This window comes from Equus przewalskii, chromosome 3 (assembly GCF_037783145.1).
Source record: "Equus przewalskii isolate Varuska chromosome 3, EquPr2, whole genome shotgun sequence".
NCBI classification, from domain to species: domain Eukaryota; kingdom Metazoa; phylum Chordata; class Mammalia; order Perissodactyla; family Equidae; genus Equus; species Equus przewalskii.
The window spans coordinates 59,712,941-59,734,728 of record NC_091833.1 but is presented as its reverse complement, the minus strand read 5'-3'; the positions used below and the strand labels follow the sequence as shown (position 1 = coordinate 59,734,728).

Below are 21,788 nucleotides of genomic sequence, written 5' to 3'. Positions count from 1 at the left end.
TGTACTCCCACCTCAGGGCCTTTGCACATGTTATTCTTTTCTGCCTGGTATCTGCACAGTTTGATATCTGCATGGTTTGATCCCTTTCTTCTTTTGAGTTTCTGCTCAAATATTACTTTAGTAGGAAGGTCTTCTCTGTATAAATAAAAAGTCCCCGTCATCACTCTCCATCCCTCTTGCCCTGTTTTATTTTTCTGTATGTCACTGTAACCACCTGGTATATGTTTGTTTACCTCTTTTCTATCTGTCTCTCCCTACTCAACTGGAAGCTCTATGAGTCCGAGGTCTTACCATTATTTATAACTGAATCTTAATGCCTAGAACAGTGCCTGGTACATAGTTGGTGCTTAATAAATATTTATTGAATGAATGGATGGGTGAATTAATGTGTGGGTGCTATGAGTAAAAGGTAAAAGGTGCTATGAATAAAATATAGGTTCTGAGACAGCTTGTGGGAATGCCTCCCTGAGGAAGGGACGGTATGTTGAGACATGAAGAGGGATGAGGGCCTGGAGAAGGCATTGCAGTCAGACAGAACAACATGAGCAAAGGCCCTGTGACTGGAGGGAGCATGATGATGTCATGGAGCTGAAAGAAGCCCTGATGGCTGGAGCTCAGAGAGTGAGGGAGGGTGGTAGTTCCAGAAGAATCTGGAGAGACAGGCAAAGACCAGGCCGTGAAGAGCCTTGGAAACTGAATTAAAAGTTAGGTCTTTATAGGAGGAATAACACGAAGCTATTGGACACAAAAACTTGTGCCCGAATGTCCATAGCAGCGTTATTCGTGGTAGCTAAAAAGTGGCAACAACCAAAATGTCCATCAACTGATGATGGATAAACAAAATGTGGTCCATCCATGCAATGGAATATTAGCCATAAACAAGAATAAGCTCATGATACATGCTACAATACGTATGAACCTTAAAAACATTATGCTAAGTGAAAGAAGTCAGACACAAAAGACCATATATTCTATGGTTTCATTCAGATAAAATGTCCAGTACAGGCAAATCCATAGAGACAGAAAGGAGATCAGTGGTTTTCAGGAGCAGGGAGAATGGGGGCAATGAGGAGTGACTGTCAATGGTTATGAGGTGTCTTTTTGTAGTGATGAAGATATTCCAGAATTAGATAGTGTCGGTGGTTGTACAACTTTGTAAAGATATGAAAGCCACTGAATTGTACGCTTTGAAATGGTAAGTATTACGGTGTGTGAATTATATCTTAATTTTTAAAAAGAAGCCTTGAAGAGACTGAATCAAGATGAGAGGTGACTGCATTTGCAATGACCAGATTTATGTTTTGAAATGACTGTTTTGGCTGCAGTCTAGAGCGTGGGTTAGGGACCCTAAGAGAAGATGCAGAGACATTAGCGAGGACCCTCTTACAACACTCCAAAGATGGAGACAGAGTTAAAATCTACCAGACTTATTACTGGGCTGGATTTGAGAGATGAGGGAAAGGGAAGTCAAGGATGTCTCCTACTTGTCAAGATTGTCTAAGGCTTCAGCCGACTCCAGGCACAGTAATTTGGGTTTTTATCTGGCACACATCTTAATAAATGGTACTCATAATTTTAAAAAATCAATTTATGATGATAAACTGCTATGTAAGTTTTAATTGTTATAACTAATCATGATGTACTTTTCTTTATGATGGTGATAATAAGGTGATCTTTGAAAAATTAACGTATAACTTGTATGAACTTGCAAGAGACTGCTAGAAATACTTGCATTATGATCTCCTTTCCTCAAGATCCTGTTTGAAATCCACTTGGACTCATGGTATCTCATATTGTCATTCTTCGATGGTCTCCTTATCTTTAGTCCCAGGAAGATGCCTGTGTCATATGCAGGCCAATGGCATTATGAAGAAAAGAAGCCAAATGAAGCAGATTTGCTCCATGAAGATGGTCCTGTTCTTCATGAAAATGTACGCAGAGGAGTTAGTGACTTCTGCAACTGGGCTACGACTTTTGTAAGTTAGTAGTAGTACTTACAACGTACTTTTTATTTATTTATATTTATTTATTTTTAAAGATTTTATTTTTCCTTTTTCTCCCAAAGCCCCCTGGTACATAGTTGTGTATTTTTAGTTGTGAGTCCTTCTAGTTGTGGCATGTGGGATGCCGCCTCAGCGTGACCTGATGACTGGTGCCATGTCTGCGCCCAGGATCCGAACCAGCGAAACCCTGGGCCGCCGCAGCAGAGTGCGAAAACTTAACCACTCGGACACGGGGCCGGCCCCTACAACCTACTTTTTAAAGTCATGTTCAAAGTTGCTTTTATTAAAAAGCAGTGTTTGGATATAATTGAACTCAAATAATCAAAGTCATAAAGGGATCTTCATGACTCTCCCACCACTTATAATAGAAATAGTTCTTGTAGATGAAATTTCTGGAAAGTTTGCAAACTTGCAGCCAATTGGAATGTTTATTTTTGATATCTCATGTCTTTGCTGTTGTTTCATATTTTTTTTAGTGGCTCTCTTTTGTTCCCCAGCTTTACTGAAATATAATTGACATATAACATTGTGTAAGTGTTAGGTGAACAACGTGATGATTTAATGCATGTATATATTGCAAAATGATTACCACAATAGGATTAGTTAATGCATCCATCATCTCACATAATTACCGTTTTTTTTTTGTGGTGAGAACATTTAAGATCGAGTCTCTTAGCACCTTTCAACTATACAATACAGGATTATTAACTGTAGTCACCGTGCTGTACATTACATCCCCACGACTTACTCATCTTACAACTAAAAGTTTGTACCCTTTGGCCAAAATCTCCCCATTTCCCCCACCTGTTATTTCACATTTCTATTTTCCTTTTCAATGTCAGGACCTTCTTTTCTTTCTGTCCTTCACTCCTTCTTAAACTCTTTTTTTCTCAATTATATTTATAAGTTTTTGGGCAGCTATGCTTGACTAGAACCTTTACAAAAAGTATTTCTGACATGAATAGACTTTTGACTCAATTATCAAGGTCTTTTCTTGCCCTCCTTCCAAGAACCTATTTAGTTACCCATTCCTGTTCCTGAGTTACATATTCCTGATGATGTCTAGGAAAAGAGGCTTTTCCTCTATTTAAGACTTTCAGGGATTTGCAATCCCCCTCCCCCATTTTTTGAGTGCATTAGGCAGTTTCAGTCAATGTATTATTTAGGACTATTTCATTGGCAAGTAACTGAAATATAATTCAGACTGGATTAAGGTAGAAAAGGGAACTATCCAGAGGTATTAGGAGCTTCAGGTACAGCTGAATCTAAGTGCTAAAATGTTTTTAGGTGTCTTCCCTAGCTCTTGGTTGCTCTCCCCTATCTGACTCTATTTTCCAGCAGTCTTTCCCCAAGAGATGCCAAAAGTAGCCAGTAAAATTTCCAGGCTTACAGCCTACTAGGTAGCAAACTAAGTGGGAAAAGAGCAACCCTTTTCCAGTAGGGAAAAGTCCGGGCCTTACTCTTGCTGGGCTAACCTGGGTAAAGTGCCTGTGCCTGAATCATCCATGATGAGTAGAGAGATAAAAGATGCTCATTGGCTAGGCGAGGTCTCGTGTCTAATTCTGAAAGCCAAGAGATGGGTGTGTCCAGCCCAGCTGCAACAGATTGGCTGAGAGTGGGGGAGGGAAGTTCCTCAGAGGGTGCTTGGGGCAGGGATGCTGGCCAAGGCAGGTGATGCCCTCTTTACCACTGCTTGTCCATAATCTGGTTGGATTGGATTGCCTGAATCCCAGCCCTCCACTTCTCCCATTCCTACTACTGGAGACTGCTCTGTCTAGGCAGGAAATTTAAGGAACCCTAGGATAATAGTTTACCTGCTCTGGTGACCAGCCTTATTTTCAGTCCCTTTTGACCAAGGTCCCACGTTTACCTCATTATCTTACCTCACTCCCTATCACACCACGCTGTTGGATTTCCTCTGTTGCACTAGCTTTACTTGCCTTCCATGCTGTTTATTTTTCACCTCATTGATTCTGCTTGCTCTATTTTGGCTTCATTATTATTTCTGCCTAGCTTCGACTCTATTCCTCCCTTCATGCTCCTGACTCTATTTCATGGCTCCTCTCTATAAAGTTCACTACAGTATCAGCTTCAGTCGCTAAAGGCCTCATTCTCCCTGTGTTCCCCAGGTTGTATTTTTCCAAAGTGGGATTGTGTTGAGTCTGTAGGGGAGGAAAAAATAATCGTCCTTCTACTCTTCTAAGTTCTCTCTGGGGCCCTATAACAAAAGACAGATTAACAACAGAAAAACAAACAGAACTTTATTAACATGTATACCTCGTGTATGTGTGGGAGATGCCCAGGAAAAAATGAGGAACTCTCTAAGGTGACTTAAAATTTAGGCTTAAATACCATCTTCAGCCAAAGACAAAAGAGAGAAGGGTGGGGGGAGCCAGTTATGGGGAGGTGACCAGGAAAGGTAGGTAAACAAGAGTACCATTTGTTATGTGGATTTAAATCAGTTCCTTCTCCGTTGATAAGAGTTTCTTAATGATTTAGTCTGTTTCTCAAAATAATCCTTATGCCAGAGGCATATTTTGGGGTGGCATATTCTGCTACTCTTCAGGTCTAAGTTATCTTTTAGCCACATCCTAGGTCAATGGCCAGCCTATGGATTAGCTGCTCTTGACGTGCCCATCTCTACTCCCATCAGCTGTGGCTGAGGGAAGGAGTAGAGGGGGTTGTTCTGTGCACAAAACATGGCTGACTAAAACCACCTTCTTTAGCAGGAGCCCTGAATGGGGCAGCTTCCTTTATAAGGGGCGATGGGCAGAACAAACACTGACATTTCTAGACATGTCTGGAAAATATCTCTAGGGCTGTCACTGCTATAAAAGTGTTGGAAAAGTTTCTTTTTGGTTATTGATGCAAATAACCAACAACCATTCTAAAGATAAGAGAGAGAAGGTGAGATTTACTTGAGCCAAGCTGAGGACTAGCCCAGGAAGGCAGTCTCCACAAAGGAAGAAAGGGTTCTGGAGAAGCACGGTTTTCAGTACAGTTTTATACATTTTTAGAACAAAGAACATACATCAAACATGCCCAGGATACAAATTCATTGAAGTTTCAAAGAGATATTCAGTTGCAGACTAGCAGGTCAACATGACCCTGACGTCTGGGAAAGGGAACTTCTCAGGGGTGCCGATACTGGTGTTACCAACGCTGGTTGGGTAGGAAAGGAAGTAGGCGCGCTTATCTTCAAACAGTGCATTCTTTACTTTCCGATGATGTTCAGCACATTCTTTACTTTAGTGGTTAAAGCCAATGTGCAGCGTATGTTTGACAGTCTACAAGTCAGGCTTCTTTAGCTCAGGCTGAATTAGGTTTAAACCAGAATAGGAACCCCACGTACCTCAATAGGTGAAAATTTCTTCTCATGGTCAAACAGACTGAATTTTCCTCAGCCCCGTTATTTCCCTCAGGAACTCACTGCTTCTTGCAGGTCCTAAGTTGTCTCTTAATGCACTGACAAGGCCCTCCAGACCCCAAATATTCTTGTCTTCAGTGAGTGCTGACTGAGCATTTCCTGCCTCTCCTCCAAACTACCTCTTCACCAGCCATGGTCAGGTACCTCCCTTAGTTTAAAGAAGAAAGCAGAGAGCATTTCACCGTTTGACCTTGCTCATGCAATGCAATATTCTTCCAGGGAAGTTCGAACATTGATGAAGAGTTTGTCCTGAGACAGTTTGACGTTGACTATCAGAGCAAACCCAGCTACGACGAGCTCCACGCGATGAGACTCAGCCGGGTTCCCCTGGAGCTAAAGAAGAGTGTGGGGCTAGACAAACTGCAGGAGGCACACATTTTCCAGAAACTAGGCTATGAGCAGAAACTCCAGAAACCTCAGGTAATTGCAAAAAAGAAGACTGAAAATCAAGGAAAATTAAGTTGTATTAAAAGCTTAAATGTTCTTGAATTCTGCTAATTCAGGGGGAACTGGCCTTTTTCAGTAGAGTTCTTGAATTTTTTATGATGTGTAATAAATATTTGTTAAATGAGTGAATATTTAATACATATAACAAAGTCAGTTTTACAAACAAGGCATGTCATTCAGCATTATCGTTAATATCTGAAAAGTCATTGTTGTTCTCCATGCATTTTATACATGTGTTGAAATTCTCTTTATGTGTTTTATGTGTTGAAATCTTAACTGTCAGTGGAAATATACAGGAATGTTGATTATTGCAAGAGTAAATTGCTGCAATTAGTGATTGTGAACACTGTTTATTTTATGTCCAAAGAATTCTTGAATTTTTACGGGAGTCTTTTTGACCACAAGCTATCATTCTTGACCACATGCTTGCCTGATCATTAACAAATCACTCAGTTTCCCAGTACCAATTTCCTGTGACTACAGAAGAAGAGGAAACAGAGAAGAGAAAAAACAGCTATGTTCCAAAGGGAAGTCCTGTGGGCCCCTAAGTACTTTGCTACACAATGTGTTACTGCAGATATATATAAACACAAGTCAAATCGTGTCAGTCCAACAACAGACTTAAGTGCCTCAGGGAGAGTTGGAGGCTGGAGAGAGTTCCTTTCTCTCTGAAAGTGAAAAACAATATATTATCTCTAATCATCCTCTGTCTTTTATACATAATCTTTGATACTCTATTTCCAATATTTTGGACATATTAACTTTGTCCTTTATAATTTAACACAATCAGCTGACCTGTTTTTACATACATGATATTTTCTATCCTTGACTCTCTTGCATAAAGTTTATGAAAACTATGGGTTGCATCACTAATATCAGCCTTTTAAATTTTCCATTTTCCTCTCACCTTTCTAAAGGGTAAAATGCAAAATCATGCTGTACAGGCAAATTATGTCCATCACAACTGAGGCCTGAACCACTGCTTGACCTGAATCCGGGCTGATCAAATTGCCCATTTCCCTGTACTTACAAATAATTGCACAAGCACTGCTCATAAACCATGGTGGTTATTGCCAATGTCGAACTTTTGACTGGCAGACAGAGGGTCACTATGCAAAAGTTCAGGTACATTTCCACATGGTGTCATTTCCCTTCTGCCTGAAGGCCTTCCTTTAACAGGTCTTCTGGGCTAGAGCTGCTGGTGATGAAGTCTTTCAGCTTCTGTGTCGGAAAATAGCCTTATTCTGCCTTCTTTTTTAAAGATATTTTTGTGGCTATAGAATTCTATGTTTTTTGTTTGTTTGTTTTCAGTACTTGAAAGATACTGTTCTGCTATCCTCTTGGCTGTGTTTTTTCTGAGAAGAAATCTTATCCTTATCATCCTATCCCTATCATCCAAGATAAGTTATCTTTATCTCTGTTTTTCTGGACATGTTTTTTCCCTTGGCTGTTTTTAAGATTTTCTCTTTGTCACCGGTTTTGAGTAGTGTGAGTGTTACACAGCTTGGTATCTATTTCTTCATTTTTTTGTGCTTGGGGCTTGCTGAGCCACTTTGATCCACGGGTTTATAGTTTTCATCAAATTTGGAAATTTTTTTACCATTATTTCTTCAAATATTTTTAGGTCTCTCACCGCCCTCCCAGGACTCTAAATTGCATGTAATTAGGCTGCGTGAAGTTGTGGTACAGCTCACTACTGCTTGGTTCAGTGTTTTGATTCTCTCTTGTCTGTGTTTTTATTGCTCTGTCTTTAAATTCTCTAACCTTTTGTTCTGTAATGTCTAATCTGCTCTTAATCCCATCCACTGTGTTTTTCATCTCATACATCATACATCTCACACATTATAATTTTCATCTCAAGAAGTTTGACGAGGGTTTTAAAAAAAATATTTTCCATGTCTCTACTTAATCTTTTGAACATATGGAATACAGTTGTAACTGTTTTGGTGTTCTCATCTGCTAATTCTAACATCTGTGTCAGTCCTTTGTGAGTTTCCATTAACTGATTTATCTCCTTGTTGTGGATTGTGTTTTCTTGCCTCTCTGTCTGCCTGGTGATTTTTGAGTAGATGCCAGACTGTGTGAATTTTGGATTCCTATAAACTTAAGTTTTGTCCTGGGATGTAGTTAAAGTTACTTGGAAAAGTTTCATCTTTTTGGATCTTGCTTTTAAGATCTGTTGGGCAGGACCAAAGTAATGTTCAGGCTAGGGCTAATTCCCCACTACTGAGGCAAGACCCTTCTGTATATTCTATCCAGTGTCCTGTGAATCTTCAGGTTTCCCAGGAGGGGGTGGGTGCTGTCGCTGGCCCTGTGTGCGTGCTAAGCACTGTTTCCTCTGATCCCTTTCCCGGACCTCGGGCAATTTCTTCCCACACATGCTCAGAGAGAGACTGTGCAAATCTCTGCCGTTCCCTCTCTGTGCATCTCTCTCCTTTCTGTTCCTCTGTGCTGCAAACCATAGCTGCTTTGGTCTTCCTGGACTCATGATTCTGTCTCCTCAACTCAGAGTCCACTGGGCTCCTCCTGGGCTCCTCCCTGCGCTGTGGCCTGGAAACTCTCTCAAGGCCGTGAGCTCGGGCAATTGTGGGGTTTTGATGTCCAGTGTCTTGCAAACTCTTGCGAACTTAACCACTGAGCCACCGGGCTGGCCCCTGAATAGCATTTGGATCAGAAGTAGTGTGGTGTTTACAAGGCTGAGCACAGTACTGGGCTCATGGTAAAGCTGATAGCTTCTTATTTGGTTAACTGAGTATTGTTTGAGATCATTACCCTTTGGTGAAATGTGTGATTTTTACATGAATTTCAGCTGCTTCATGTAATTTTCCCTTTTAATCTTCCCAACAACCCTATGGGATGGGTACTATTATCTCCATTGTACAGATGAAGAATTTAAGTAACTTGAATATGGACATGGATTCATGGCTACTAAGTTGGGGAGCCTAGATTTGAACCTAGCTTTGTCTAAATCTTATGGCCATGCTCAACCACCGCATTATTTTTTCAATCATGAACTTTCCTGTTACCTTTGTAAATCAAAGAATACTGAAACTTCATAAAATACTTTGCCAAGGGTTAACGATAAATCAAAAATAAATGATACTACTTCCATAAGCTAAATCTTAGATTTATTGAAATGACAAACCAAAAAAAATAAAAAACAACTAATAAAATTGTGAATTATGTTACTTTCTATAGAATCCTTATAAACCAAAAAGGGTGAAGATGAGGTATGGAGCGTGGTATCTGAACACCAAGTTGTGGAAAAAGCAAAGAGCAGATGAACCTTTGGTTGACCCCAAGGTCTCACATAAAGGTCAAGATGAGAATTTTAAAAAGGAGCTGCAGGAACAGGTATGTGTGTATGCTGAGATTTGGTCATCTGAACTAAACATTATCACAGTGCTTCTGCCACTTCGGATTGAAGGCAGAGTCTCTGGGGTAATACAGAGGCTTCCAGAAGTCTTACAGCTTGCATATAAAATTCAGAAATGAGAAAGCCAGGTCATTATAGGGGGTATATGTAATAAGCAAGACTTGAAATTTCCTGGCTTCATGGTGGGCACAATGTCTCTAAAGATGGGGCAACCCTTCCTTGTCCTCCTGCCATTCTTGATTCCATGGATAAATTGTTCAAAGGCTGGTGTAACCTGGCAGGACCACCTCAGTACAGAATGGATATCATGTCACGGGTTCTCTCTGAGTTACTATATGTGAGGCTTGCTTTTTATCAGCAATGGATGAATGTTAAAGAATTCAAAAGTGCAATCAGGAAACTTCTTTTATGCAGTTAGCAGAGTTGTAGGATCTATCTGAGAGGAAAGGGGCAAAGGTTAAGCACTGTTTGATATCACAAAGCAACAAACATGCACAACAAGGGTGTGCTCTAATTTCACTGCAAATAAACTCTGTGCTTGCCCACCTCTTGTGTACCAGTACCCAATGAAGAGAAGATACTCATGGTAGTCCCGGAAATTTGGAAATATTGACGCAACACTTGCACAGGACTCTGAAGAGAATATCGGTGGGCCTCTTCTCTTTTTCAACAGATCCCAAACTTCTCCCAGATAACGACATCAAAATACTTCAAAAAAGTAAAATGCAGGGCCAGCCCGGGTGGCTCAGTGGTTAAGTTCAGCATGCTCTGCTTCGGTGGCCTGGGTTTTATTTGCAGGCACAGACCTTTACCACTTGTTTGTAGGCAGCAGCTCACGTGAAAAAGAAAAAGAGAGGAAGATTGGCAACAGATGTTAGCTCAGGATGAATCTTCCTCAGCAAAAACAAAAGAAAACGAAAAAAAGTAAAATGCTTTACAAATGTGTCTACTCATTCACTCAGAAACCACTCATTAATTGCCTCTGGAAATTAGACTGGAAAACTGAGACAGAAAGGATGGTCATTTTTATCTATTCTACTACCGGGTATGAAATTCTTATTTTCAGATGTGAGACATGACACAAATTTGTGAGTACAAGATGCCTATATATAAGCCTCAAAATAATGTCAATAATACTCAGCAGAATTTCTTGGTGTATAGTTTTAGGGGCTGCCTATCTAAATTTATGTGAATTTAATACATAAGAAACTATTCCAGTTGCATTTTAAAAAATACAACATTCTCAATAAATTAAATATTTAATAACAAAAATAGTTACATAATTTTTTGTGTGTGTGAGGAAGATTGTTGCTGAGCTAACATCTGTTACCAATCTTCCTCTTTTTGCATGAGGAAGATTGTCGCTGAGCTAACAGCCGTGCTAATCTTCCTCTATTTTATGTGGGATGCTGCCACAGCATGGCTTGACAAGCGCTGCCCGGTCCTTACCTGGGATCCAAACCTGCAAACGCCAGGCCGCCAATGTGGAACATGTGAACCCAACCACTACACCACTGAGCCGGCTCCAAAATGTTTGTTTTAATGTATCTAGAATTTTTTTAGAAATATATCCTTAAAGAATAATTCTTAAAGACAAAGCATTTTACAAAAATATTTCGTTTTGATGGTGAAAGTTAGTTTAGATTTTTGCCAAAATGGCTACAGTCAGCTTATGAAAAAGAAGTGATATTTAAATTTTGGAAATACGGTTGATATAACTATTACAGTAAAAGATTGTTTATTAGGCAGTTTAGAACAAGAAGGATTCAAAACAATATAATTGTTTTATAAATATTGAATATTGATTTACCCCGTGCACTTTAGGGGATGCCACTTGGCTATGGCACCCCAGTTCTCAGGACACAGGCGCCATGGTGTGCTGGTAAGGGGCAGTCACTATGAGGACATGGCTGTCTTGCTGGGAACACATGAGTTTTGACTGTTCTTGATTGAGTTTGTTTGGAAGGTGAGATGGTCTTAAAAGAACTGAATAACAATGATATAAACTTATACATCCAATTTTTTAATTCAAATAAATGAAAGAAAAAACCAAACGAATGCATGAATACCCCGAAGATATTGGGACTGCATCAAATCTTTTTGATTATCATGCCCTTTGGAGTTAAGATCTAAAAATTGCGAATATATTATTGAGTAGGAAAAACACTCCTGTTTCTTCCTTTACCACTCTCAATTCTGGTCACCAGATGGGTCAGGGTTTTTTCCTCCCACCAAGCAGTTCTCTGATTCTCCTGACACTAGCTGAGTGTGCTACAATTTAACTCAATTTTGACACAATCTACCTGGAGATAGTGCCAGATCCCACAGGGTAAGAGCTCAGTCCCACAAGGCTGTCCCCACTTCAGATGGCAATTCCAAGTCCAGGTTGTCACCTGTGCTCCTGAACGACTAACTATAAATCGGGGGTTCTCTCAACCTCCTCGGGTTGGATCATCTGCTGGGACAGCTCACAGAACTCAGAAGAACAGCTTACTTACCAGATCACCAGGTTGTTATAAAAGGATACACTCAGGAACAGCCAGAGGGAAGAGATGCACAGGGCAAGGTGTGTGGGAAGGTGCTCGGAGCTTCCATGCCTTCTCCAGGCACCACCCTCCCAGCACCTCCACATGTTCACCAGCTGCAAGCTCTCTGAACCCCAACCCCGTTTTTAGGGAGGCCTTATTATGTAGGCATGATTGATTAAATCATTGGCCCTTGGTGATTAGCTCAACCTCCAGCTCCTGTCTCCTGCCTGGAGGCTGGGGGGCAGAGCTGAAAGTGCCAACCCGCTAATCACATGGATGGTTCTTTGGGCAATCACCCTCATTTGTGGCTGTCTAGGGACTCTCCAAAACTTACCTCATTAACATTATCTCCAGTGTGGTTGGAAGGGGTATGTTATAAATAACAATAGACTCTCCTTTCACCTTTGTGGCTCTTATCCTTAGGAAATTCCAAGGGTTTTAGGAGCTCTGTGCCAGGAACTGGAAGAAGACCAAACATATATTTCTTATTATAAATCACAGTATCATAATTGTTAGTCCTAAATAAGTTAGATTCCAGACATGCTAGCTCGATAATTATCTAATTGGTAAAATGTGTTGCTTATCCTTAACACAAGGGTAAGAGAAAGGATAGGGAAAGGAGAGCGATTGGACATCTTTTGAAAGGTTTTATATTCATCAACTTGTGAATGTTACCTATCATATTCCCAGATGAGAAGGAAGTGGTTTAAAATGAGGTACTTTATAAAGAGCCAAATGCTTTTAATGAGGACAAGTATGAAATCCAGCTGCTGGCTGCTGGCTGGTGTTTTAAAATGTGGACCCTCTTGCAGGAGGAGTTACTTGCAGACCTTCCTGGAACAGTTGCCTTTAAGGATTTCGTTCTAAGCAGGGGCTACAAGATGCCGAGTGTGAGTACGGGGTCATTTCAGAAAGACCTGCTGAGGGGCTCACAGTTGTTGATGGAAGGGGTCAGCACCCTGACAAAATCAAAATACTTCTCTTACCCCAGGACTCAGGCCCCTGGAAGGAAGGGCGTGTTTTCCCCAGAGAGGGGCCCAGAGACAGGACACGGGCATTTTGCTGTTGCTGTTCTGCCTATTTGGTTTCTGCTGTGTCAGAGGAGCTGCCTTGCTGCTGACTCATCTGCCTTGGGTTTGGCCTTAAAGGGACCAAAGTGAAGGGATCTACGTGCAGGGCATGTGCCTGCGAACTCTGGCTGCTACTAAAACCCTCCAGATTCTCTGGGACGTATTTAAGTCTCCTTTACTTCCACAGCTAAGGACAAAGAGCGGTGGCTGGGGTCAGAACAAAATGGAGTTGGGATTCACAGTGTTATCCCTGTACTATGGGGTCGGTCTTATGCGGACACAGACTAGGGCAAAAGTTCACTTCCTGAGGGGCCCACCAGTGTCTTCTGTCTTCTTCTCACTTTCTCTTTTCTCCCTTCTAGTTTCACCTCCTTTAACCTGTAAAGTTGGCCCCAGCTGCCTCCCACATGGAGCGGCCCCCTGGGAAGACCATGACGAATAAGGGTGGGGTGGAGGTTGGCAGAGTGGACGGTTTAGAAGGAAGTTCTGCGCCCAGACCAGCCCTGTCACCATGGCAGGAAGCCAGCTGGGCACGGGGCCAAAGTTGTAGCTAATAAGTCTTGCGTTTGTCCAGAGTAGTCTGTGCGCACATCCCTCGGAGTCTTTAGGAGGCCATGCAGCTAAGATGGTTAAAGTTCCTGGAAGTGTGATACTGGGGTTTTTTTCCCCAAGAGTGACGGAACTAGCAATAGCTTATACTTGATGGCAAATAAATTTATTGACCAAGCTCAGATCCAGACTGCTCTCCGAGTTAAATCAGGCAATTTGAGGGGAAGTCTGGAGTATGAGGGAGAGATGGGCCTGAAGACTCCATTCCAGAACTGGGAGGAAATTCCTCCTTTAGCTCTGAGCATCAATAGTGGGTCTGCTAGATATATTTAATATACTATACACATTTATGTACTTGTAACTACCCAATCTGTATGTAAGGGTCACATAAGTATATTTATATGCATAATATACAAAATATGCTTATATATTTTTATATGACTGTGTAGTTGTATATATGATTATATATGTCAATATACTTAAGTATAAATATAATAATGTGATATATGTGTATATATAAATGTGTGTGTGTATATATATATATACATAGATATTACTCTTGCCAAAGAGAGATATATATATGTAATCCTTATTTGCTCTTGATGTTATAATGACTTATAGTTCTATTTTTTTTTTATTTTGATTTGTCTCCTGTTGGTTTAATTCATTCTGTTGATGAAGACTTAGTTCAATTTTGGGCAAAAGGAAGCGTGCCTGACACTGGCTGTACTCTTTTAGCTGCATTAACTAAAGAGAATGATGCCCTTGGCTACAGCTGAGTCCTCTGAGAATGAATACCTGTCACTCAAAACCCTGGGATATTTTCTCTCTTTATTCTTACATCCTATATCCTCTATTTTATCAGTAAGATTTCAACTAAAAGATAGGAGGGAATCTATTATAGTAAATGAAATATATATATATGTACACACATATATATATGCACACACACACTGTATACATATATGCATATATATAGTCATTACTTATTTAAATTTATGTGTGAACATTCATTCTCTTTTTACTCCCATAATGTCTGTGTACACTGTGTATATACGCATTCCTATATGTTACATGAGCATACATACTTACGTACACATTCCAGGATCTGCTGCTGGGTTATCTACTGTATGCATCACCCACAGCTTCATTCTGTCTGCTGCACAGATGGGCCCCAGGCCTTTAATAGCAGGATGAGCAGTCCAAGGCTGTGCTGAGCCGGGCTGGGCTGGACTTGGGCACAGAACAAGTGTGAATTAGATCTAGCTGTTTTTGATGCTGCGCAACTACCTTCCAAAATCCAACACCTATCATGGTTTAATTATCAACATGAGATTTTGAGTACCAGAAGGACACATGTCAGAGTGTGAGATTGTGAATTTGGGTGTGGCAGTGGTTGTGGGCAGGAGTGCACAGTTTTTCTTTGCGATCTATTGAAGATTCTCTCATCTTTTTTTTTTTTTTAGTTCCTTGAGAAGATATATATCAAGAAGAAATGTAAATGTGAGTGTAATAAGACTTCTATAAAATAACTCAAGCATAGAAGAATCTTGGGAAGATAATTAGACAGATTTTATTTACTATATACTTGGCTATTTCTCTCATTAAACATTAAACAAAATTTACAATGAGTGTCCCACCATGGATGTACAACTTTGACTTGGCAACATCCATAAATTTGATACTTAATACTTACAAACATTTCACAATGGCCTTCTGCTTCAGTTAATCAATATTTTATATATTTTATCAACTATGAGATCAATATTCACATATAATTTCTCACACCTTTGTAGCATTATCAGCATTTCATAGCTATATCAGCCATGTGTAAAAAATAAATAAAACCATAAATAAAAGCAGAATTACTCTTTTGCATTTTCCCAAAGTATTATTTTCCCTGGTTTTGAGTGAATACCTCCTTTACTCTTTCTTTAGACTATAGTTTTCTTTCATTTTGAATTAAGCCTCCTGAGGTTTTCTTTTCTTTTTTAGGCACGTTAGTCTTTGTAATAAATGTGTACCCATAACATAAGATCATAGATTAGAAATTTAATGGAAACTCAAATTGACATATTTTTTAATTAGTTTTTAAAAATTATTTTTTTATTAAAAATGTTAATAGTCAGAAAAATCAGAACATATAGACTAAAAAAAGAGTGTGGAAAATACAAGTAATTCCTAGAGAATCCCCTATAACCACTCTTCACTGTGGAATGTATCCTTCTAGATATTTCTCTATGAAACCCAAGCTGAATAATTTAATCAAAAATGAATTTATTAATAGGATATGGGTCCCAAAGATTTGTCAGTTAGTGGATTTGTTTTCAAATACAAAATCTTTGGGTGATGACCTTTTGTCCTGTGGGTCTGTCATGATCCCATCTCAATAATCGTGTGCTGGACTGACTACATTGCAATTGGTGCTATAAATGAGTTTTTACTATACCCTCTATGAGGCCAGACACTTTAGGGTGATGGAGGACATAATAGAAGCAGTGAACCCTATAGTGTCAGCCCGCTCCTTATAATCAGTTTCTTAGTGAGAACCAGCGTTGGGTGGAATACCCGGTGTAGAATAAGCATTCAATAAGTCTACGAAAGTTGGTGTAGGCAGACGTTTGTTAAGCAGGAAAGCAAATCCAAGTCCAGAATAAGTTGCTATTCCACTAAGGCCACTTTCCCCAGACTCCCTTGATGTTTCAACTCATCACGCATGCCCACGTGTTTGGTAGACCATGGCAGCCACAAAAGGAGAGCTGCTCCTCCTGCAAACCCAGAGAAGGAGGCATCCAGTTCTACTAGGAAAGCTGGGGCAGGATTTTGGCACTCAGTTCCAGGGTTCTGACATTTAGGTGCTGAGCAGCTGGTGGTGTTAGCAGTGATGGTCTGGAGAGAATCCATTTCTTTCCCTGGCCGCATTGGTCCTGGCTTTGTTACATTCAAGCCTAATTCATATCAGGGACTCAAGTTTGGTTTTATTGCTGGACAACTAAATATTCAGCAGAAGCAGTAGCCAGATCAGCCTTGGTGAGGGTAGCTCCAAGTTGCTGAACCCGCGCATAGCCCGCATTTCTGCTTCCATGCCCACTTTGTTCATGAGATCACCGTGCAACATGGGAGAGCCTGGACAAAGAGTAGGCGACATGCAGAGGACAGGTCAGCCTCTTTATCTGATTATTGAGCGCTTCTTCTACAGCAGAGGCCCTTTGGTGGGTATTCCCAAAGAAGCAAATAGCCTCATGCTCTGGATTCATTCTGAGAGATCCCCTGTATGTCTCTTCTCCCATACATCCTTGTCACCAGCCCTGCGTTCTTGATCCTTCCAGGTCTCTGGCTGCTCTGCTAAACCATCAGCTACTGACCATTAATTGGTGACAGATGCACCTCAGACCGTTTTTCCTTTCAGACAAAGTGGGCTACAGGGTACAATGCTTAAAATTCTGCCTACTGGAAAATTCTCCTTCCTATTGATTTTCAGGGCCCCCCTGGAGTTGGGCTATAGTGCTGTGGCAGTCCACTTGTGGCTGGTGCCATCATATTGTGCAGGTTGTCTCTTCAATCACCTGGACTTAGAGAATAACTCTAGGTCAGATGGATAGGCTGAGGCAGAACGGTAGTTGGTAGGAGTGGGCACACTGTGCAATTTGTTGCGACTTCAATGTCTGCTCAAGTCCAGTTATATAGAAAACTTCCACTTGATCATGAGAAGCAAAATAACTTGCTAATTAAACATGTGGACTTTGGAGCCAGAGGGCCTGGATTCAAACCAAGCTCTGCTTCTTACGAGTTATAAGATATGAGGCAAATTGCTTATTGCCTGTCTGCTTCAGTTTTCTCTTCTAAAGTAGGGATAACAGCAATAATAACAATTCTCCCAGCGTTGCGGTGAGGATTGAAGGAAATGTTACAAGTAAAGTCCTTAGAACAGAGCCCGGCACATTGTGCACACACACTCGATGTTAGCTCACTTTATGGTTTGGTGGATCAAATAACCTCCAGTTCACAAAGGGCAGCCGTCGCTTAGTTACCTCACGTCTCATGATCAGGCTGCTGTATTTACCAGTGCCAAGCAACAAACCAAGACTGCTTTCTCAAAAAGAGAAGAGTTTTATGCCACAGAGTTCATGGCTTGGCTGCAAAACCCTGGGGGCCCTGATTTGCCCGTCTGGATGTGCCAGAGCTCCATTCAGCAGCCCGGTCTGTCACAGGTGCTTCAAGCACGTTGGATTCACTGGATCAGATGGCAGAGTTTCCTTGACCAGCTAAAAGCCTTCTCCTGCTTCAAGCTGCACTCTAAGCTGGCAACTTCTCAGATTACTGAAGAAATGAGCTGAAACAGCACATCTAAATCCGGCCTCCAAAATTCAAAGAGAAATGCAACTAGTACACCATTATACATTATTTCCAGCACCCAGACAGAATAGATGTAAATAAGCTCAAGAGCATAGAACTAATAAAAAGTTGTTAATAACTAGGAAGTGATAAGTTTTTGTTTTTATTACCTTTTGTTTTAATATAGTTTATTGAACTGTAAGTGTATTTAAGTTTTAATAATGACTGTGTTTGCCAACCAGCTCACTAAATTCCTGAAAATCTAAAAATTGGCTTTTGTGAGCTGGTACAAACTGTCTCTAGCACATTATTGATGGTAGGATTCATGGCAATGAGGGATATTAGTGAGGAAGAATGAAGAGAATTGGCTACCCCAACGTCCTGCCAGGTCATTTCCACGAAAGTTGTTACAGAGTCTTCATGCAAGATGGGAAAAGCCTCCTCACACAGGGGAGCAGGGAGAATTTCTCTGACAAGGAAGGCTGCATTAGTTTGGGTGTGCCAAGGAGCAGATGGTGAAATGGGATTAGATGTTCAAGAGATTTACTGGGGGAGGGAAGAGAAGAACATAGGGAGAGCCTTTAGATTACGAGCATGTGTGATCCCTGTGGAAGGAGAGAGGGAAGGAAGGAGGATTGGGTAGAAGAAACTTGAACTGCAGCACAATTCAAATAAAGGTTTGGCCAGGCCAATGGGGAGTCCTCAAGTCAAAGTTGCCAAGAGGAGGAGTTGCATCTTGCCAGATTGGGCCTGCTTGGTACTTCTGTGTGGTCAGTCATTGGCTGGGAGCAGCCTAAGAGAGTATGGCCTCAGTGTGAGGGGGGAAGATCCAGGGGGACACAGCTGGGTCAATTATAACCAGCCAGTTATACTCCCTGCAGCAGGAGGGTATTTCCATAGGGTTGGGAGTTTAGGGAACTTGAAGCCATCTGCATCTTCCCTTATGTTCACATTCCAGCAATCAGGGTCTCACTTTTTCCTGGTCAATGCTCCATCTTCACATAAGAGATCTGGCAAAGCCGCGCATTCAAATGAGATTTAAATTCAGCAAATAACAGGGTTTTTGTTCATTTGTTTGTTTTCTCTTTCTTTCTCAGTCCAATACCTGCAAGACATGAGATACCTTTAGAAAATTCCAAAGAGTCCCTGATTTTGGGAGTCTGTGTTGGTTTAAAAAAATGTCCACAAATTATTTGATACTCCTCTCTTCAGAATGTGGTATCTAACCCTTTCCCCTTCAGTGTGGGCAGTACCTAGACTTGATTTTAAGGAACAGAATGTGGGAGAAGTGATGAGGTATGATTTCTGACACTAAATCATAAAAGACATCATGGCTTCCTCCTTGTTCTCAGCTGGATCATTTTCTCTGGGAGAGACTAGCTGCCATGTTGTGAGGACACTCAAGCTGCCTGTGGAAAGGTCCACATGGTATGGAACTGAAGCCTTCTGCAAACAGCCCTGAGAATAAGTCATCTTGGAAGAGGATCCTCCAGCCCCTATTAAGGCTTCAGATGAGACTGCAACCCCTGCTGACATCCTGACTGCAACCAGAGGAGAGATCCTGAGCCAGAACCACCCAGCGAAGTTGCTTCTGAATTCCCGACCCATAAAAATGAATCTAATGTTTGTTATTTCAAACTCTTTTGTTTATGGATTATTTGCTATGCAGCAATAGATAGATAGTATGGGTTTTGGTGCCTGGAAGTGGGATGCTGCTATAATAAGAACCTAAAATGTGGAAGGGAACAGGAGAAGTGGTAGTGGGTTGAAGCTAGAAGAACTTTGAGAAGAGTGTTAGTGAAAGCTTGAAGAACCTTGAAGAAACTGTTAGCAGAAGCCTCATGGATTTTGAGGAGCCTGTGGGTGAAGGCTTGCAGGAAAATGAGGAAAATGCTATTGGAAATTGGGAGAAATGGTCTCCTTGTTATGTAATAGCAGGAATTTTAGCTACACTTTCACCTGAAATAACAAGGAAAGTAGAAAAGGTGCCGAATGAACTGGGTAATGTAACTAAGGGTATTTTCATACCGATTATTGAAGGTACTGCCTTGTTTCTTCTTCTTTTTTTTTTTTTTGTCTTTTTTTTTTGAGGAAGATTAGCCCTGAGCTAACATCTGCCACCAATCCTCCTCTTTTTGCTGAGGAAGACTGGCCCTGAGCTCACATCCATGCTCATCTTACCCCACTTTATATGTGGGACACCTGCCACAGCATGGCTTGCCAAGTAGTGCCATGTCTGCACCTGGGATCTGAACCGGTGAACCCCAGGCTGCCAAAGAACATTTGAACTTAACCGTTGTGCCACCGGGCCAGCCCCTGGTTTCTTCTTGCTGCTTATAGTAAAATGCAAGAGGAGATAGGTAAACGAAAAGAAGGACAGTTAAAGGAACCAGAGCTAATGGTTTTGAAAATTCCTAGCCTCTCAGATGACAAATGATGTTTAAATTAAGAAATAATAATTTGTAGCAAAGATCTAATTCAAATGACACATAAAAGGACACTTCCAGGAAAACATGGTCTAAAGATGAATCCAAGGATTTAATTGTTAATTCTCTTTTTAAGACCTCAGAAAGATCAAAGGTGATGCCTCAGAGTACCATTCAGTCAGACAAAAGTCCTACTAAAAATTTCAAAGTGTGCCTCACAGATTCTCTTAATCAAACAGTAGAGCTTCTAAAAAACTGAAGGATATTGTTCTTCAGCAGAATCTCAAGATAGAGAAGGGCTTTACTTGAAGAGATTGTGGGTTTGGCTTTTGAATAATGTTATGGACCCAATAAGATTCACAGGAGAACTGCAAAGTTTTTTGAAGAGTTGTATTGGCATAAACACTGCCAGCTTGGACCAAAAGAGGGAGTCTTGTAAGGGGATGTGTACTTTGCATATGAGATGGATGTAAATAATTTATGGCTGGAGGACAGATTGTGCTTGTCTTAAAATATGTCCACAAATTCCTCGATACTCTTTCCTTCAAAAGGTGGAGTTTAATGCTGCTCTTCCTCAGTGCGGACCGTACTTACCTGCTTACTTCTAATGAACAGAATGGGTGATCTCCAAGACTAGGCCATATAAGGCATTGTTCTTCCTCCTGCTTTCCCTCAGACCACATGCTCTAGGGCAGAGTTTCTCAACCTCAGCACTATCGGTATTTGGGACAGGGTTATTCTTTGTTGTGAGGGGCTGTCCTGTGCCTTGTAGGATGTTTAGTAGCATCCCTGGTCTTTACTCACTCAAAATTCCCAGAAACTGACTTGCTGTGTCAAAAGGTATATACATATGTACAGACACACACACACAGTTGCTTATTTATTCTCTTTTGTTTTTTAAGGCTTTGGATATATAGTGCCAGATTATCCTTCAAAAAGTCTGTATCTTGTCCCACTTTCGCAGGTTGAATATGAATACCTTTTCCTTAGCATCTTTGCCAACATTGTTTTGTCTTAAAAAAAAAAAACACTTTGCAAATTTAATAGAAAAAAATTGGTATCTTGTTTTAATACATATTTCTTTTATTATTGGTGACGTTGACCAATAAGGTCAAGATCATTCCGAGAGAGCCGATCATGCCCATTTAAGAAATGATTTGGGTCTGTTGTATTTCTCCGTGCTTTAGCCCATTTTCCTCCTGGGACGTGAGCAATGCTGCACTCAGGGAACCTATTTTCTCTGTGGACAGGACAGGCGGGACTGCACATTCTGGGTGCAGAGCTAGAGAAGGCCTGTGTTCCTCAATACCACGCAGGTGCCCAGTATGTGAAATTCCTCCATTAGAAATCCATTCTTTTAGGGCCAGCCCTGGTGGCCTGGGGTTAAGTTTGGCATGCTCTGCTTTGGCAGCCCAGGTTTGGTTCCAGGTGCAGACCTATACCATTCATGTGTCAGTGGCCGTGCTGTGGTGGTGGCTCACATGCAAAAAGAGGAAGATTGGCAGTGAATGTTAGCTCAGGATGAATCTTCCTCAGAAAACAAAAAAGAAAAGAAAAGAAATCCATTCTTTTAGTTTGTTCTTCCTCTAGATTTACTTTAGACTATCAAGCAAATTCACTCTAAGGG

At 41.0% G+C, this 21,788-nt stretch overlaps 1 protein-coding gene across 5 annotated transcripts in view; it reads left to right on the top strand.

Moving 5' to 3' along the window:
• Positions 1 to 20,655, top strand: part of FAM47E (family with sequence similarity 47 member E) — a 31,830-nt gene extending 11,175 nt beyond the window's left edge. For 2 of the 5 annotated variants that reach the window (XM_070614614.1, XM_070614617.1), the window contains 6 exons: positions 1,826 to 1,976; positions 5,650 to 5,850; positions 9,076 to 9,231; positions 12,594 to 12,671; positions 14,867 to 14,903; positions 19,088 to 20,655. In XM_070614614.1, coding sequence (XP_070470715.1) covers positions 1,826 to 1,976; positions 5,650 to 5,850; positions 9,076 to 9,231; positions 12,594 to 12,671; positions 14,867 to 14,903; positions 19,088 to 19,197 — 733 coding nt within the window. In that variant the 3' untranslated portion in view covers positions 19,198 to 20,655. Of the gene's footprint in view, positions 1 to 1,825; positions 1,977 to 5,649; positions 5,851 to 9,075; positions 9,232 to 12,593; positions 12,672 to 14,866; positions 15,279 to 19,087 lie in introns of those variants that run through there. The other 3 variants (XM_070614616.1, XM_070614618.1, XM_070614615.1) reach the window with 2 other exon arrangements.
• The last annotated feature ends 1,133 nt before the right edge of the window (positions 20,656 to 21,788 follow it).